The sequence below is a fragment of the Leptosomus discolor genome, chromosome 2 (genome assembly GCF_034619465.1).
Source record: "Leptosomus discolor isolate bLepDis1 chromosome 2, bLepDis1.hap2, whole genome shotgun sequence".
Lineage (NCBI taxonomy): Eukaryota > Metazoa > Chordata > Aves > Leptosomiformes > Leptosomidae > Leptosomus > Leptosomus discolor.
Genome location: NC_141392.1, coordinates 75,936,667 through 75,956,074, shown reverse-complemented (window position 1 = coordinate 75,956,074; position 19,408 = coordinate 75,936,667). Strand labels below are relative to the sequence as shown.

Sequence of the window (19,408 nt, the reverse complement as noted above, 5' to 3'; positions counted from 1 at the left end):
AACTCATATTTACTTGATAAGCAATCAGTTTTAGGGTTGAGACTGGAATTCACATCCTGAATTTCAAGAAGCAAAACCAACTTTAACATCCCATTTAAGAGACTTAATTTCAGCTGAGCTGGCAAACAGCTAATCATACTCACAGTTCAACAGCCACAAAAATGATTTTCATAGCATTATAAGTCAATATCAGGTCATTAAAATGTAACCTACTGGAGTTCACAGTTAATTCATAATTCCAGCAATCATCTTCCACAACTGTTACATCAAAAGTAACTACATGAAAGGCAAATCAAAGTAAAAATGTACAAGCATGTTCCATGGATTAAAGAAAAATGTAGAACAGAAGACATATTTGTGAAAAACCCACTCTTTGGCAACAATTATAGCCTAAGACAAAATGGCTTGAGTAGCTGAAATCCCCCATTCCAAGGGGAATTTCAGGAATGCAAAATACTGTCTACAGAATTACTTTCTTAGACGTAAGTTATATTTGAGAACACCAGCTACACAGAATATTATCAAGCTAAGTTCTCGGCTTTTGGCTCAATATTTAAGCTAGCAGACTAAGCAAGTGTAAATTCTTAGTACCACCTTACTTCATTTTTATTACTTTTTTTTTTTTTAAGGTAAAAATCTTCAAAAAAACCCAACCCAACCAAAAGTGGTTAAATAGAAATAATGCATACTAACACAAAACCAACCAAAATTTTTATTCAAAGTTTATTATACCAGTAGGAACCAAAGCATCACAGAGGGGGGCTAGCTTGGACATGGAAGAGAGGAGTTGCCTGGGAATTCAAAACCACAATCCAAATATAAAAAACATTTTCCAGATCCCATCAGTTTACTTAAATAGAATAAAAGAATTTACACACTATTTTTTACTACTTTATAAAAGTAGTACAAGAAGGTTACTGAGCTGCTGGGGAAGTGCTTCTACAAGCCACTGAAAGGAAACCAGAAAGTAATAGTGAGTTGTGCTCCAACACCAATGAGGTGCTGAACAACATGGCACGGAGGTCTGTCAAAACACCTGCCATACATTCACATGGGCTTTATCTTCCAGAGGGCAGGGAAACAACAGCAAAGAGAAAGAACAGTTAAAAAAAAAAATCCTGTTAGTACAGAGGTTTGGGATACAGAGAACCATATGTGTTTAAGACTGACTGACTACTTGCAGTATGACGAGCTTTTCTTTTCTGGAAATCTTCACTACTTCACTGTTAACACATGAAAGAATATTATAAATATTTTTACCAGTGGCCCAGATGCGCTGAAAGTTTGTTCCTGTATTTATTAAAATGTCTTGAAAAAGTAATTCTAAGTTTTTATGTGAAATTCTGAAAAAAAAAAAAAAAACCACCCAAGTATAAGACTACCATAATCCTCCCTAAAGATGAATTTGAAGACCTAATGCCCAGTTTCTGAGAGGACCACTTCACGCAGTTGGTCACTTCACAGACTGTATAAAGGATTTCCTTCGTTTTCTTTAACTGACATAACTGTGGTATTTGGTCTTACAGCTACAGTAAGGATGACTATTTCTGAAACATTAGCCGGAAAGCAGAAAGGATGGAGGTCGGAGAAGACAACGAAGCCCTGAGATAAGCCATCAGCGAAATACCAGCTGATCAGTGACTTTCTGCAGTAGAGCCAGTTTCTCTGATGAGGTTTACACATAACATACTTAGCTAGTCACTGCAGCTTCCTGGATTCACTGATCAAAGATGCTTACTTTAAATGCAAGACAATCTGCAACGTTATTGAATCTTAGTACAGCAGTAATAACAACAGTATGCTTGCAATTGGTAGAGAAATGCACAAGAGGAAGCACAAGATGGCAAGCAACATGAAGAACCAATGCAGTGCTGGGTTTTTTTTTTATTGTATGTTGTTATGTTATCTACTGTAACAATGTAGTGCCAATCTTTGTAGCCTTATTTAGAAGCAGCAATGAGTCCAAACAGAAATAATCTGATAGATACACTTGTAGCTAGTCCCATTATCCCAAGGTACTTCCTCCAACAGAAGAAAGTGTTAAGGTTTTTTTTTTAACAAAAGAAAAACTTTTAAAGGCTTCTTCTGAAATTTGCATTTTCCACTTAGAATGCAAAAGCCAGTTTGCTCACTCCAAATCGTCAGCTGCACCAGTATGCTAAATACATCATGTACTTACTAGAAACCTTCATATAGCAGACGGTATCTGAATTGGGGCTATTAGAAAAGATGACATTTTCCTTCCGTTTTTTCTGTATCAGGGAAGAAAACCAAATAAATGCTAGCATTACTTTAATACTTTTGCTTCCTTCTCACCCTTTTTGCACCTCAGGAAACGAGATATGAAGCTCACGGGAGCCATATGTCATCTGTTGACTTTAGCAGTAAAATACAGCCAAAAGAACATTAAATCAGTCCCTTTGTTTCTTCTGACTCATCTGAATTTATATCCAGTCAGGGTTTTATGGGCTCAAGCTTGTTTCAGAACCTGAGGTAAAACATTTTTCTTCAACTGTAATTATTTTTATTAGTAAGAATTAATCTACAAACATCTTCTTAATACTCTTGCCACAAACCAAGAGGTATGCATTAGTCAGTCTCGGAAAAATTGCTGTTTGCGTGTACTCATAGAGGTAATACTCTATGCACGTCTTCATGCACCTTTCTAAATCACACGAAGATTAGTTTAGACAACTGAAGGAGAAAAGCAAAGTTCTGAGTAATGAGAAATACACCGGTTTTTTAGTATGTGCCCCTCAATATATGCTTAATATTTAAACAGAAAAACAAAAAAGATAAAAGCATATGCTGATAAAACTCAAGTTTGCTATTCAGTATGTAAAATTTCTGGTTCATTTACTTATCTAGAAGCATGCATCCATATAGATACATGTACAAGCACCGAAACACTGTTGTTCCTCAGCAGTAAATAAAAAAAGTGTACCCTCTCTCTAACCAGACCTAAAAGAGGAAAAATGTGTTAACCTTTCAGCTATTAAATTTAAATCACTTTCTAAAGTCATCATGGAGTCTACTTTCTCAAAATATGTAGGTTTAGCTTGCATTTCCTTTCTTTTGGGAAATTTGCAAGCTCGGTATGATCATTCATAAGATTCTTTGACATGGTAGAAAGTCCCCTACACCCCAAAGATCATACAGATGGAATAATAAAAGATTAAGAGGCCCAAACCCATACACACAGCTAGGGAAGACCACGAGTTTGGAGTGTGTGTCTGTACACATTTGTGCACCGTTCTCATGCACACACACACACACAATGACACAGAATGGTGGGGATTATAATTACAGTGTTTTTAAAAAGTTTAAAGAAACTGGCAGACAGGTTGACTCGTTATTTATTTATAGGAGGTGTGTGCATACCCAAACGGGTGAACTGGGCCAAGGAGCTTTTCAAGCCAGTGCAAAATTACCGGCAGAACGCAGGACCCAACAGTTCTGCATTCCTATGCAGCAGCTGCTTGTCAAGAGAGGGATGTACAAACCTATGTCTAAATTTACTTTTGATATCAGCACATAAAAATCCTTTTTTAGAATTGGTGGTGAAAGGGGAGTTTCCCACACTCCTCATTTTACATTTTATCTTTCAAACCCACAGTTCACTTGCTTAGCAAAATGCAGGTGTGACATTTAAAAACCACTTCAGTTCTGCCGCTTTTTAGGTAACTTTCTTAATTATTATTGGCCTGGAAAATCATCTTGAGAGGGCTCAGAGAGGAAGAGGAGGGAGTAGTTAAATAGTATAAACTAGTAATAATAAACACTGAGAGATGTTTCTCATTTCTCTAAGGCTTTAACATGAAAGCAGAAGTAAAAAGTCAGTATCCACTTAACAAAATTTTATGACACTTTCTGGTGCCTTCCTACAACATGCAATTTATTTTAGTTCTTAAATCTTTGATAATACTTCCAGCTAATCAGAAGAGTATCAAACAACAAAAAAATAGCTAAATACATAAACCACAAGTATTATACTGTTTTCACTCAAAAATTTAATAGCATACGAAGCAGTAAGCTACAAATTAGATTCGTAAATAGCTAACAGATTGGGAAATGCAGGCAAAGACAAGTTAAGTGAGTTGTGTAATGTGGCAGCAAAGTTCCAGACCAGAGTCCAGATCCATGGTAAGAGACTGCAGATTTACATACTGGCTAGAGGGGGATTACCATGAGAAAATGACTGAGTTTTTAACTAATCCCTAAACTAAAAGTCAATCAGTCAACAAAAAATCTGAAAACTCTTTGAGCTTTATTGAATTTCATATAATTGAATTACTGAAAATTTACTAAAATGTTGGGTTTTATACAAACATTGTGATGGACCATTCTGAATAAATTAATAATTATCAGAGTTAGAGGATGAAACCCTGATTAGTTTAATCATTTCTGAATAGGCTGTGCCTTTGAGGGAGACAGAAGTTTCCAGTTCCCACAGAAAGTCATCTGTCTAGCCCCTTCAGTCTGGGCTTTCCCTTTCTGCTTTACTTCTGACAGGAAAAAACCCACAGTCTCCAGATGGCTGTTCTTTCCAGACAACCCTGAGAGAGAACAACTACTGCGTTGTCCACTACACACTGCTCCACAAGAGATGCGGAGCTGGAGCACCCGAGAAGACAGCTTGCCCTGAGCGCAACCATGGCCAGCTGCCGCCAGCATTGTCACCTCACGTGTGTCAGCTCTGCTAAAGATTCACCCTTGGAAAGATACTGGGTTTACTGTTACTGCAGTGGCTGGATATTCAGGAGACCTGTTAAGAAGCCTGAATCTGGCAGCTCACATGTCTGATCATCCTAAAGGCTATCTATAGACATTCGCTATATAAACAGACACGTGGAGTCAAAATTATATCAAGCCTCAGCAGTCTGCTATGTCCTGCCACCAAAAACGCCCAGATTAACACTCCATAAATTCTGCAGGTGGTAGAAGTGCACGGACACTGGGAAGAAACACAAACCGATTAGCTTAAGCACATAATGAAAATAGCATCTGCTAAAACAGACAAAGTGAAGCCACCAATAGAATGCATGCATGATCCTTTCCTGCTTTAAGAGACAAGGGGATGATAATAAAAAAGCTGGAGATGGGAAACCAGCGTCAAAGTCTTTGCCACAGTTGGATTCCTCCTCCCACCCACCTCTTAGTGAAATCAGAGTGAAAAAAGTTGATTTAGAGAGAAAGGGTTACACTGAGAAAACCACCCATAGATACGGAAGCATCACCAACTTTGCTCGCTCAGCAGCTAAAGTGTCAAGGAAAGGCCACCTCAAGTAAGATTTGGGCATGACTGGAGTGATAAGGTGGGACACCACAAAAATCCTGAGAAAAGCAAGTCTTGGCTACCAGTGAGGAAAATTATGCACGGTGTTGCAGGGCATGTACACAGCGATGGCTGAAAGACAGAACCAGAGAAAGACTTCTGTTGGCTCTTCTTGCTCTCTCCATTAGCTGTGTCTTTAAAAAAAAAAAAAAAAAAAAAAAATCAATCCTTGCTTGTTTCCCACTGAGATTCATTTTACTTGTTTTCCTTCCCCATCTTCTACTTCTATCCAGTATCTCTTAGTAATATAAGCCACAAACTCAATTACTATCTCCACTCTGTTGTTGTACCTATCAGCTTCAAAACTCTAAAGCACTTGCTGTCTTTCTAAGTGACATAAACAATCCTGAAGTTTTCACTACAACCACTTTTATATAAGGATGCTACATCCAGAATTTGCCTCAGGATTTAATCACTTGGTTGCAGAAGTCTGCCACATTACCACCCATTCTCTTTCACAACAGAAATAGGAAAAGTACCTGTTCCTTGCAACCAGTGTTCGCATTTGTGTTAAATGCCAAAGAAGGTGTATTTATACTGACATCTTAGACTGTAAACTGGAGGATCTGAGAAATAGCCTCACTCTGCTTTCTGCCACTGACAAAAATATTATTCCAAACAACTGTAACTAGATTCTTCAAAAAACATTAATGGCCGACCCAGGCCTAACCCATGACAAACTCGAAACACCAAATCTTAGATTTCTTATGTTGAGACATTTCAGGTGCTCATTTTATTCTTACTGGCCAAAGGCTAGGCACCAACAGATTTTACAGGTACCAAAATGGTTAAGGAGGAGGAGGATTACAGATCATATACTTAACACTGCCAGCAGAATAGGACAATGTCACTGAAAATGGAATGTCCCATCCTTATCCACTTGGATCCCACACATATATCCATTTTGCCTATATATCCACCTTACATAAGCATTTGTGCAACTGCATGCTGAACCAGATCAGGGAATGAACTTGCATACAGATCAACCTCTTCTTCGTGAGTCTAACTGTAACTCATGTTAGTTTGCCAATCCCCAGCTTGGAGCAGCAGCAGCACGGTGGAGCAGAGAGAAGTAGTGGCAGCATGGCCTCTTTCTACATCAACAGTACATTATACATCCAAACCTGCGCAGGGAGCCACCTCGTCTGGAATGTACCCTCTGTCTCACTTATACCTTAGACACCCTTTCTAAAGGGAATACAAATCAATTACCAGAGAGAAAAGGATTTTTTTTTTTTTAAATCTCTGCAATTTAAGACTCATGGATGCCTTTTGTTCCACTCACATATGTTACCTCTGACGTCTGTAGGTAAGTCAAAATTGTGAGTTCAAAGGTGTGTCAAACATTTGAGTACTTTCACCTATGTCACTCTTGTTCCATCTAAAAGACTTTTGAGGTAAGCTAATCTCACTTGTAAAATGACACACACAGTCAACTTAAACATTCTAAAGCTGTAGAGGGGCAATACGAGACAAACTGAGACATTCCTAGTCAAAAAGTATGTAAAATTATAATAAAAACACTTTAGGAACTTGGCTTATTTTACAAAGTTAGCTTATATGACTATTGCAGTGAGCAATTTTTTGATTCCGAAATGCTGAAAGAAACTGTTTAACACAATCCTAGGTGGAAGGGGAAATCTGCATTTCTCTAGTGAGTTCGATTTCCAACATTCATTTTTCAACCAGTAGTTTTAATAACATTAAGCAGTATTCCAAAGAAATGCTCAAGGACGTAAGTGAAATCTTAAATTAATTTCTCAATATGGTTTTTGTGCATTTAAAACATCTCATAGATAATACCTCCCTCCAGGAAAACACATCCTATTACAAATAGAAATTGCTTTTATCAAGTTCTAAAGGAAATGGTCTCTGCCTGTTTTTGTCCTTAAGCAACTAACATCAACTACAGAAGGGTTATTAGCACAAGAAAAAGTGCCAAAATCCTTTCTGTTGCTAACATGAATGCACACTGTGAACGGTGTATGGAAGATCTCCATTTTTAGACATCTCTGCAAAGTAAGGCCTTTGCTGAACATTCCTGTAGAACCTAAATAATTCACGTTTGGGGGAAGAGGGGAAAAAACTATTGTAATACCCTGCAATACTGTACACCACATGCTGCATCTTCTAACTTGCTATTGACTCAAGGTACGGAGCACAATTTTCAATCCCCTTCAAGTGAACAGTCCGCAGTGTATACAGAACACTTTAAAAAACCAAAAGCTTCGTACCAAAAGGTTCTTTCTCTAACACCTATCTATACTAATCTCTTATTTACAATGAAATGTTGCAGCAGCGAGTAGAGGCAGCAAAATCTTCCCTCCTCTTGTGTGCGGCTTTCAGGAATGCTGCTATGTTGAAAAGCCAAAAATGCTCAACAACATGCAATCCAACAACAAAATTCCACTCCAAATGGCTTGACAGGAGAACAAACGTGGATTTTTATAGACTTACGTCAACTCCAAGGTGTATAAACTGACACAATGCTATTCAAATAAATCAAAACTTTAATGCTCCTGTTCCATGTTCTGCATTGGTTTGAAACTTGCCATAAAGAAAGTTACTGCTGAATATTTTTTAACTGACAGAAATTAACAGCTCAGCCAAAAAAACATACCTAGAGTCACTCAGCACCTTTCAGCTACCTTCAGGATAAGAAAGCTAGAAACAAAATAACACCAATATTACCAGAAATTGAAAGATACACTACACTAAATTATTTGCATATTTTTAGAAGTGTAAGTGTATTTGGTGTTAAAATTTGCCTCAGTCCAGGCACTTTCCTAAATCTGGACTTATGTCAGCTTAAACTCTCGCAACACAAGTCTTCATCAGAAGAGATTCAAGGTAAACATAAAAGTTACACTGATTTAGAACCACAATTCAATTTAATCTTTTAAGAACACTTGCACTTTCATCTAAGAATTAAAAAGGTCCATTTTAACAATAAAATAACCTGATCTAATGGCAGACAATGCTCAAATGACCTCCTGAGCTTTCTGCCACAACCTCCAGCTTCATGCTTCTTCTGTGCCAGCTCCCACAGAGGTCCCTCAGGGAGCTAGTCCTGCAGAAAATGAGTTCTGCTGGAGAAGAGAGAATACTTTCTGCAGGTTTAACTCCCTGAATGAGCTCACCATGAGTCAAGTGAGTGTCACCTGCCAGGACACTAAAATGGGTGCAATCTAGTTGTAGTGAAGAGGGGAATGAGACTGTCTCCTTGTGGTAGAAACGTGTCCATTGGCTCAGCCCAAGGACAGAACATGTATTGCAAGTCTGCAAGTTCACACTGTTCTCCAGTTTTATTACTCTGTCATGCTTTTGCTGGCTACTGCTGATCTTAAAAATAACCTAAGAGTAACAATTTTAAGGTATCTAAAAATACGGATCCATTAAGAACCAGGTTTTGTTGGTTTTTTGGGTGGGGCTTTTTGTTTGGAGTTTGGGGGTTTTTTGTGGGTCTTTTTTTTAATAGAGCACATTTGGTATTCTAGTTTCTTTTAAAACTCTGATTTAAGACAGTACCAAATTAAGATCTAAACAACGTTCTTCAAATACTTCCAAGCAAGCACTCTCGCAAATACCTAACCTCCCATGTTTCTGTTTTTTCATTGCAACATTTGTTAAATAAATTCTAAAGGTCATCTCCATGGCTCAGGAGAATTTGACTAATATTGTGATAAATATTCTTGGAGAATCTGGTGGTTTTTTGTTGGTTTTTTTTTTTTAAAAAAAAAGCAATGAAATAAGCATAACATGACTTTTATGGATGTCACCATCTTTGGTCTACATCCAAATGCATGCTAAAAATAGTAAGAACAGAGTTATACTAAACAAGGAAAGTACAAGGTGTCTTGATGCAAAATTTAGTTTACATAAAATAGAAAAATATTTTTCCAGCAGATGTAAATTGAAACAACTAAGAGGAAAAAAACCAGACAAACTGCTCCCTATCTTAAGAAGATGCTAAGAAGCTGGTATTTATGTATTACACAAGAAACTGATCCCAGTGAAATCATGCCTGAGGTACCCTTTTTGAAGCAAAAATCACAGGTATGAGCATATGAATAAAAATTAGAGATATATAATTTTTTTTGTTAACTGAGACTTTAAATTCATTAATACACGATTACATTAACTCCTAATTTCAAGAGCATACAGTACACATCCAGAATATCACCATTTTTTTCTTGCAGTGTTTAAGATACAAAACAACTATTTGAACTACCTGAATTCTTCAGAAATCTGCAATATTTTTTAAAAAGGCAAAAGATTCTGAATATACCTTTAAACCACCAGTGTACCAAAGCAATTCTTAAATAGTATGCTTTCTCTCACTGAGGTATCGCTGAATGCATCAGCTTGTATTTATTCACGTACGAAGAACACATTCAGACTCTGCAAATTTCTGCTCTTCTGCCTTCTCACTTATGCCAACATCAGTCAAACACCAGCATTTCAGAGCCATGAAAAACAGTCGTCTTCATAACAACAACCATCACCTCCCAAAGTTCCAAGAGAAAAGATGGCGATGCTAGGGACCAGCTTTGCTGCAACTCATCAACAACAGGTAAGACCTCTACAGTAGCAGCACTAGTCACACAAAACACCTGGTTCTGCTGGCTGGAAATAGCAACATGGGCAATAAAATTCTCTAGGGTATTTGTTAGTATCTTAGACGCCATCTTGTATTTCCTATCAAGATATTAAGTTCATGTACGGCAGCTGAGTGTACATATATTTAATAGTTCCATGAACACATACGCTTTCCCTAAACATAGCTGAATATAGACTTTTCAGGTGTTCCTTCTCAAGCTGTATCTAATTACATCTCAGCACTCTGCCAAAGCAACAGCTGTCTCCTTAGGAAAGTAATAATTGTAGCATGAGAATCGGGGTTGTACTTGCTTCCTGCTTTTGCCCATGGCTACTATTCCAAAGGCAAAAAAACCAACCCAAAACAAAAGACCAAACCCACAAATATACTAACATCTGGAATTTAACAGAAAAACTGACAATACATAGCAAGGAACGAGGTAAAAAAACGATCCATACCAAAACCTCAAACCCTACTTCTGGCCACTGTTACTAGGTATTATGACAAGAATTAAATAAAATTTATTTCAGATGTCTGTGACTTCTATTCCAGGCCTGCCTTAGTTTTATTCACATATTTTAAGAAAACATTTGTTCTATATCCAAAAATTAATCCAAGCCCCTATTTACTATTAAAGACTCAATAACAATCTATGCCTCACAAAACTTCATCAGTGATTTTAAGCTTCTGGACATGTATCCCTATTTTGATGTACTGGGGCAACTACGAAAAATAACCAAATAAAAGCAGTGGCTGTATACACAGATTACACTACATTTCCTACCACACCTACTACTAATGTTACAATAGCATAACTATTAGAACAGATTGGACATATTGACCATCATGATGTTTGTCTCATGCCAAAAATTCTAGTTACAATGCAAGTGGCAGCAATCACTATACCCATATTAGTATCCTTTTTGCAGTCCTTAGTAGCACTTCACTTAAGTATGAGGAGTGGTGGGAAACTTTAAGGGGAAAAGGGTAACTACGACAAGGCAACTGGCTGCCCTTTATAATCTGCAGTCACCTTAAAGAGCCACTTCAGGTCATGAGAAATTTCAGGATGACAACTCTTTCATAGTTCTCTTCCCACGGTCAGAAAAAATATCACATGGAAAAGAAATACTCCATGAAAAAAACTTTAACTAGCTTTTATGGTAACTTGCACGTAAACCAAACAATATACAAGGGTATCAATCACTTTGCTACTTAAATGCCTTTTCAAAGTCATGCACACACTTATAAGAATACGGGTTCAACCCGCATATATCAGCTGGCTCATGTAGTGTTTTCGGATATTGATATCTGCAATCCTTTTACCGGATCTAGCATCATTGTCTGAGCTCAGATGACTCAGATAAAAACAATGTGAAAACATAGATTGTTTTCATGTTTAAAGTCTCCATTGGTCTCCTGCAACAATAACAGGAAGAGCTGTACGGATCGATACGCGAGATTACTAATAGGGACTTTTCTTCTACCCAACAACATGCACGTGAAACTTTCTTAACCAGGTAATACATACAACACTCACCAGATCTCTGTGAAGCACCCAGTTTGCATGGAGGTAATGGATTCCATCAAGGATCTGGTAGAGTAGGGATTTAACCATAGATCTTGGCAACTGCATGGGCTTTTTATTTGCTTTTGAGGCACGGTGAAACTTGATAATATGCTAGAAATAAAACAAGTAGAAACATGAAGCATGTTAGATAAGTAGAAGCGTTTTTTATTGTGTTTGGTTTTTAAAATATTAACATTAAATAATGGAATGAAAAATAGAAAGTTTGCTGAACTTTGCAATTAAAAGTAATAGTGATGTGCTCACAATTTTCTTAAATCGTTTTTATTCTCTAAGTTGCTTTAAAAAACAGCCATCAAGTTTTTGTTAATATCTAAAGACTGCATACTTACCTCCAGTACAAGGTCTTAGATGTTCTCCTCCCTCCCTCCTCCCCATTTGGGATCCTCTTACCCTCAGCTGCTAGAGCAGAAGCTTCCAAACCAGCAGTATCCACCAGAAAGAGGGCCACACTATGCTTTCACACCTTCCCTCCTCATCTCAAAAAATACCCAGGACAGAGTGCTTGCAACTACTTTACTGCTCCCCCAAAAATCAGAATACCAGTAGAGAAAATAAATATAATATTTAAATAAGTATTTAAGGTGGGGGGTGGGAGGACAGGACACAACTCCAAAAACCCCACACCACAACATTAGGGTGAGATCATGTTCAAGCATCTAAAAATGGTTATATTCTTGCTTCCAAGTTTTGGCTGCATACTTCAATTGATGATGACAAGCTAGTGGCTCTTGGATTACAAGAGTCAGTCAGTCCACTAGAGGACAAATGCCAGCTGAAAACATGGAATGCTGAAAGGGACCCCCAGCATCAGTCAGTTGAAGGAATGAAAAAAAAAATCATCAAAAGATTGCTGACACTTCATTAAATATTCATAAACTAATTAATATTTATAGTAAGATCAATGTGGAAATGACAGGCTAGGTTTGGTTTTGCTACCCTGTATAAGAAATAAAGTGGGGTGAGGCCCTTCTACCTTTTCAATCCTCTGACAAGGTGGGGCTATGAAAGGCACAAACCCAATCATAACATATTGCCATTCAGCAGACAACTAAATCCATTCATTCAGATTAAATAAATAAATTTTTTTAAAAATCTCCTTTTTGAAGGCAATTCAAAGCAGCATCTCAAATAACAAAATAGTTTTCAATTATGTGCTTTTTGAAAGACAGAAATAATAAAGGCAGTTTGCATTTTTACTGAAAGCAATTCAAAATGCTAATCTGTAGAGTGACAAACTACTAATTGTCCAATTCTTTAAACAGGGTTTGTCTAGTTCAAGATCATACCCTTCCCCAGGTTAAAGAGCCAATGTTTGTACTTTTACTGCTCACTCCACCCCCACCCCCCACCAAGTTTGTCACTACTGTTCTCAATGAAAATGCTAACAGGTTAACATTTCTTCATGCTAAATGCTACCTCTGGCTGTCACCAGTACTTTAGCCACTGTCAAATTTGGCTTAGCAAAGGTGTAGAAATAAAAATAAATAAATAAATAAATCAGAACAGCCTGCTTACTCCCTATTGACAGCTATGTTCCCATTGAGCCTTCTACTACTACACGTACAATAGTGATGCCTGTATATTAAAAAAAAAAAAAAAAGTATAAAAGAAATCAGTTCTTAAAATACGAATGAAGATCAGTAAACAAAACAAGCTTTTAGTACCTGATCCTTTAATTGTGCAATCACTCTGAAAACTGTAATGGAAAGCCTTAAAGGATCATTTCCTTTGGAAAGTTTTTTCTTTTCATGTCCCAAGAAGATCCTGTGTCAAAACTTCAACCGGGTGTCCCTACCTTCCAGTACTGCACAATGCTCACCAGATAACGACCTTCATGTGAACTACAATATGATTTCTAAAGCAGCAATGATACCACAAACTCGTAAATAAATATCTTTATTAATACACGGTATGAAAAAATACAGGAGCACCAACAGGCAAAGGTGACAACACAGAGATCCATAAACCCAGCCCAGCCCTTTTTCAAGGTGCATGTAATCACTAAAAGGGATTTCTACATCCATTTAAAAACTGACTAGTATCCACACAAAACATTATTCCTTATAATAAAGGCATATAGAAAATGAAACTGAAAAAGGGTCTCATGGGACACAACTAACCATGATGTGTTGAGGAGGAACGCTCTGCTTCTGGCTCTACCACGGCCCCTCTGGTACCTCTGGAGCAAGGGAGTGTGATATCACCAGGCTGGTGCCCTCTGATTTCTGACCCTGCCTTCCCGTGTGGCTCCTCTGTTCCTTCCAACAGATTGGGAACCCTGACGAAGTTCCATGAGAAACTAAAGGGCCAAGCAGACGTTTAAAGCTATGTGAGAATGTTCACGAACAAGACACTATCAATCAAGCAGCTCCTAGTGTGCCAGGGCCATCCCCTAGATTGGCACAGCAAAGCTTACACAAGGGTAGAGGACAGGAAGGTTTTTTCCTGCGGTGACTCAAACCAGCACTTCCTCTTGTTCCACAAGAATGCCTAGGCGAACCTTTGAGGCAGATAATTTGCCCTTACACTGGGCTTTAGGTATGCAAGTTACTGCTAAACCAGAGCCAGCATAACTAAATCAGCACAATGCTAAGTTACCCAGCCAGACTTGCCAGCTGAGGCTCACCACCACACTTCCCAAAGCTGGCGCATGCTGCAGAAGATGGCACAGCTTGCTCTTATCTGCCTCTGAAATACCACTTAGCCACATCCTAAATCATTTTGCTCTGATGCTGGTTTGTCCAAGTCAGAAAGGCTAAGAAAGCAAGCTCCTTTCTTGAAAGAATTATGGAGTTGCAGAAGTGAATTAAAACTGATAGTTTTGCTTTAAGCAAGCACTATCAACATTAGTTAAAATTCAATTTTCTACAAAAGAAAATAAAAATTATTGTTGCCAACTTACTCTACAGAAGTTTGTATTTGTCAAATTGCAAACTTCATGCTACCACAGTTTAGATTAGAGAATTGAACAAAAATTAAACTAAAAACATACTGCAGTGCCAAATAGTACAGGGAACTGAAAAGCTGAATTTTCCCCATGCCATTGGAATGAATTCACAGTGCTTGTGACAAAGTCCTACTCTCAAGAGTTTTGTAAATAAAAGTAGTTAATCCAATTTCTCGCATGCAACTAGCCATATGAAGAAAGACCAACACACATAACCAACACTAAACAGCAATTTTAACGGCAGCATCCATCTAAGAACCAGAAGGGCAAATAGGTGCCTTCGCTGAACAGCATCTCTTCTCCTGGAAGCAGCAAGCCCAAATTTTTTCTCATTTCTTTGTAGTTTTAGAAATATATCTATATTTTGGGCCCCTCTCTACAAGAAGGACACTGAGGTGCTGGAGAGGGTACAGAGGGGGACTACCAAGCTAGTAAAGGATTTGGAGCACATCTCGTACGAGGAACGGCTGAGGGATCTGGGGCTGTTTAGCCTGGAGAAGAGAAGGCTGAGGGGAGACCTTATCACTCTCTGCAACTACCTGAAATGAAGTTGTAGCGAGGCTGGGGGTAGGTCTGTTCTCCCTGGTAACAAGGGATAGAACAAGGGGAAATGGCCTTAAGCTGCACCAGGGGAGGTTCAGGCTGGATATTTGGAAGAATTTCTTTACTGAAAGTGTTCTCAGGCATTGGAACAGCCTGCCCAGGGAGGTGGTGGAGTCACCACCCCTGGAGGTGTTTAAGAGACAGGTAGATGTTGTACTTAGGGACATGGTTTAGTGGTGTCAGTAGAGCTAGGACAGAGGTTGGACTCGATCTTGAAGGTCTCTTCCAACCGAAACTGCTGTATGATTCTATATGGCCCTACCACTGTTGTGGAAAATAATCCTCAAATTAAATAAATAAATAATAAATAAGAGCATCAAAATGGACATAAATGAATCATCATAGCAATTTGACAAAAGTTTTGGAGATCAGGCAGATCAGGTGTACAGTAAGCTCCAACGCCAAGGACACCACACCAGTACAACTATGCTAAAAGAATTTTTTGACTTGAGCAATTCTGCTGACTTCAGCTACAGTGGGGAGATGTACTCTTTCAACCTCAAAACATTTAAGATTTAATAGTTTAAATCCAAGACCTCAGGTGTAGAAATGGGTGTAGGTACCAGCACAAACTAGGATGTTCTTTATACATCACCGCACTATGCAAATGGATGAGGCATTCTGTACTAGCTTCAATTCCTGAGTAGTCTCAAAGTGTAGCCTCAAGTACAGCATAACACAGTCATAATCTTAGACCTAATAAAAGTATGGAATAATTTACAGGAATTATAGGAATTGTAACCTGCCTTTCCCATTTCCCAGATGACTGCCCAAACTGCTAGGCTTCAAAACCACACTCCTCCTTTCTCTCATTCAATAAATCTTTTTGCAGAATAGTACAGCATCAAGACTGTCCCATGAGTTGGGAGTATAGATTGAATCCTAACAGGTACAAAGGTCATTCTGCATCTCTCTCCAAGAAGCAGGAGGTGCGCTTGGACATTGCAGCTTCTAAACTTCTATGCTCAAGTTCTTTGCGGAATCTTACCCCTAACGGATAACTAGTAAGAACAAAACACAAGGACTTCCACAACCCAGTCAAGTCAGAGAGGCATGTTTATAGCAAGACAACAAGCGGACAGAGGGTCAAACAGTTTCAGCATTCTCCACGTCTTTCTTCAATGTCATTCCCTAAAGATAACTTAATTCCTGTATTCCAATAGACCACCTGGCTGCAAAAGCTGGAAAATACCCATACACATTCAGCAAAAGTTTACAGAAGCCTTAACTGTCAGTGCACGCTATATCAGTCACATGCTACAGAACAGAAATGCATCTACAATGTTATCCAGCCATAATTCCATTTCAATTAGTTTATGAGAGCACCAGAGACACAAGCTCTCCTTCTAATAAACCTAAAATGCTTCAGAATGAAAGAACAACACATGTCATATGAGGTAAATGAAACTCAAAGCAATACTCAAATCTATTCAGCAAAAGTAGCCAAGCTGCTTTCCCCTTTCTATGCATCTGTATTTTCAGATTTCTAAGTCTTAAAAACATGCTGGCATTGATTGGATTCCAAAAACATTGTGAGCTGAGAGCCAATTAGGTATTCACTTTTGAAAACAAAAATAATGTAAAAATATTTATATTGCTTTTACATATTTTGTTTTAAATTTTAAAAAGGCATCAATTTTGTGGCAGTGGCTTTAAGTCTATATTCTAAACTGATACTGTTAATACATTTATTAACATTCTAGAAAAGTAATGAAGCTTCCAGAGGCTTGTTATAATATGCTGTTTGCAATCTCTGGGACTATTGGTTTTATTTACTAACCGCTTATTCCAAATTTTCAACATCAAAAAAAGTAATAAAATTGAGAGGAAAAACAGATGAACTAGCTTATTTCGGTAAGACCATTTTAGCTTTTGCAAAGGCCAGACAATATAGGCAATAACAGAGACAGAACTGAAATGGAGCTAAGCATTTCGAAAGAAAATAGTGGTGACTCATGAAATAATATTCAATCTAGGAGTTCGTCTGCCTTCTATGTTACCTAGTGTGTTGAAACTGGTTTGAAAATTGTCTGATGAGGAACAATGTACATTTACAAAGTAAACATAATGCACGACAATATAGAGCAAACTCATTCAGTTTGTTTCATGAAAACCCCTAGCATTTACCCAGCAGTTAAAAAAGCATTCAAAAAGATCCTAATTTTAGCCTGCTTCCAAGGAAGCCAAGCTGATGCAAACATACTCTCCCTGTGTTTGTGTCATCCCATTCCTGATTCTGAGAATTGCTGTTTGGTATGACAGACGTTAAAACAAACAAGTCAGACCTTAAAAGTTTTCAGGGAAGTAAGAAGCCAGCTAAAGGACAGATTTTATGCATGTCTGACTAAATGACAGTGTGAGCTCCAACCTCAACAGACATGAGATGATCCATAGACCTCAAGACACATCCCCTTAGAAAACCTGACTTCTTGAGTTCTACTGCTTAAGGCAATGCTGGTTTCAAAATTACATGCATCTCCGTCAAACTGAAACGCAGTCATGTCAACACAGATGCCTCTCTACTGAAGTAAACTGTTTGCTCCCATTGTTTAGCAAAAAAATCCCACCTTCTTTTTATCCAATTCCTAACCCAACCTTTGAGAATAAAACAGAATTATGTCAATGTGCCGGTAAAAAGTAATATTAAAGAGATGGAAGCTTGGATACACATTAAATCTGTGCCAAAGTCAAGAGGAAGATTCAGATTACATGGCTTCAAGTCTCATTTTAAACATAAAATTATTTCCCTCTTCTTTCTTCAGCAATCAGTATGCAAGCAAAGGTAAGTAACTGTTGAGTGTTAAATTTAAAGCACTTAAAAGGCTATGGAAGAATAAATCAAAATCTAAAGGTGGTATAAAAACTAACCATGCATTGTTTGCACAATTTTCAAAAAGAGGAAGCAAAGACAGCAAAATAACCTGTATAACATTTGTTTGCTGTTCAAAAAATAAAACACAGCCTCATACACCTACACTTACGACTGACTTCAGGCACCAAAGTTTTAGACACTAAAACAATTTTGTCAAGGGTATATCACAAGTAAAATAAAATAAAATAAAAACAAAAGTGGATAAAAGTATTTCTACAACGATCACTTAAATGTCTAATTTTGGAAGCATTACAGCAATCAACGCATAACAGTCCTTCTAAAGAGGAGCGGGAAAAAAAAAAAAAGCCTCAACATGCTCCCTCTAACCGATGCCAGTAAATGGCCATCATCAAGTATCATCTCTAGAATATCATTAACCAAACTGCCTAATGAAAATTCCATTTCCAAGTAACAAGAGGTCAACATTTTAAGTAACAGTGAAAGAAGCTTTAATACATTAACTTTTGCTAGCACCAACTTTAAGTACCCAAGCTTTGAAGCACAAAGCAGACAAACAGATTCAGTATAATTTTCCTAGGTTTTGCTGGGGTCTTTCTAGGTCTTCTACAACTTTCAGACCTACGTATGTCAAAATAATTTCGTGTGATGATAATAAACCCCACCAGAATTCAGCTATCTTTTTCAGTAAATATCTGAAACATTCAGTATTCATATTCATTCTTCAGACACTTTATGCTTTTGCACCCTTGCCTCTGTTTTTGAGGTTTGTTCCTACCTGTTGTTTCCTCCAAGTCTCACGCTTTGTGGCACAGAAAATGAACCCACATAAACTACCCTCAAATCCCTACAACTCAGCAAGATTTGTGAGTGATGAGCGCATTCTCAGAACAGACAGCTATGGACAAGGAATGGCACTGCTTTCTGCGAGAAATCCAGCCATCACTTTAGTGTCAAAAAGACCTCATCCATTATATTTGGAAGGGATAAATCATATTATAAAGACTTTGTATAACAATGGCTGATGATCAAAATTGCAACTTTAAAACAATCAAAACCTGTGCCAGCCCACTCCCTTCAACCCCAACAAATCTTACATTCTTCTGCCAGCTAGCAGAATCCCATGTTGGTAAATATGGACACAACAGGGAAGACTGCACCAAAAAAAAAATAAAAATAAAAAATCACCTAGTGGAGCAGGACTGAATTAAAACAAAACACACACACATGGCTATAGAAAATTAAAAGAAAAAAAAACCAAAACTGCTTCACTGAGAAAAGTATTTTCACGTATATAAAAATATTGATAATCAACTAGCATCTCAGTTATCCTCATGATTAACAGCTGAACTGAAGCCCAGTGGAAGAAAGAATTATAACCAATTACACCATATTTGAGGAATACTTTAAAACTCAGATCTGTTAGAAAACATTCATGTGATTAAACAAATGTGCAGGTTTATTGCTCAAATCAGTACGTAACACCCTCACAACTTCATTTA

The 19,408-nt window shown here is 37.7% G+C and overlaps 1 protein-coding gene across 2 annotated transcripts in view; it reads right to left on the bottom strand.

The window, feature by feature from the left end:
- Positions 1 to 19,408, bottom strand: part of CDK19 (cyclin dependent kinase 19) — a 130,465-nt gene that overhangs the window by 53,864 nt on the left and 57,193 nt on the right. For both annotated transcript variants that reach the window (XM_086482435.1, XM_086482436.1), the window contains exon 4: positions 11,476 to 11,616. In XM_086482435.1, the coding sequence (XP_086338561.1) occupies positions 11,476 to 11,616 (141 nt within the window). The remainder of the gene's footprint in view (positions 1 to 11,475; positions 11,617 to 19,408) is intronic.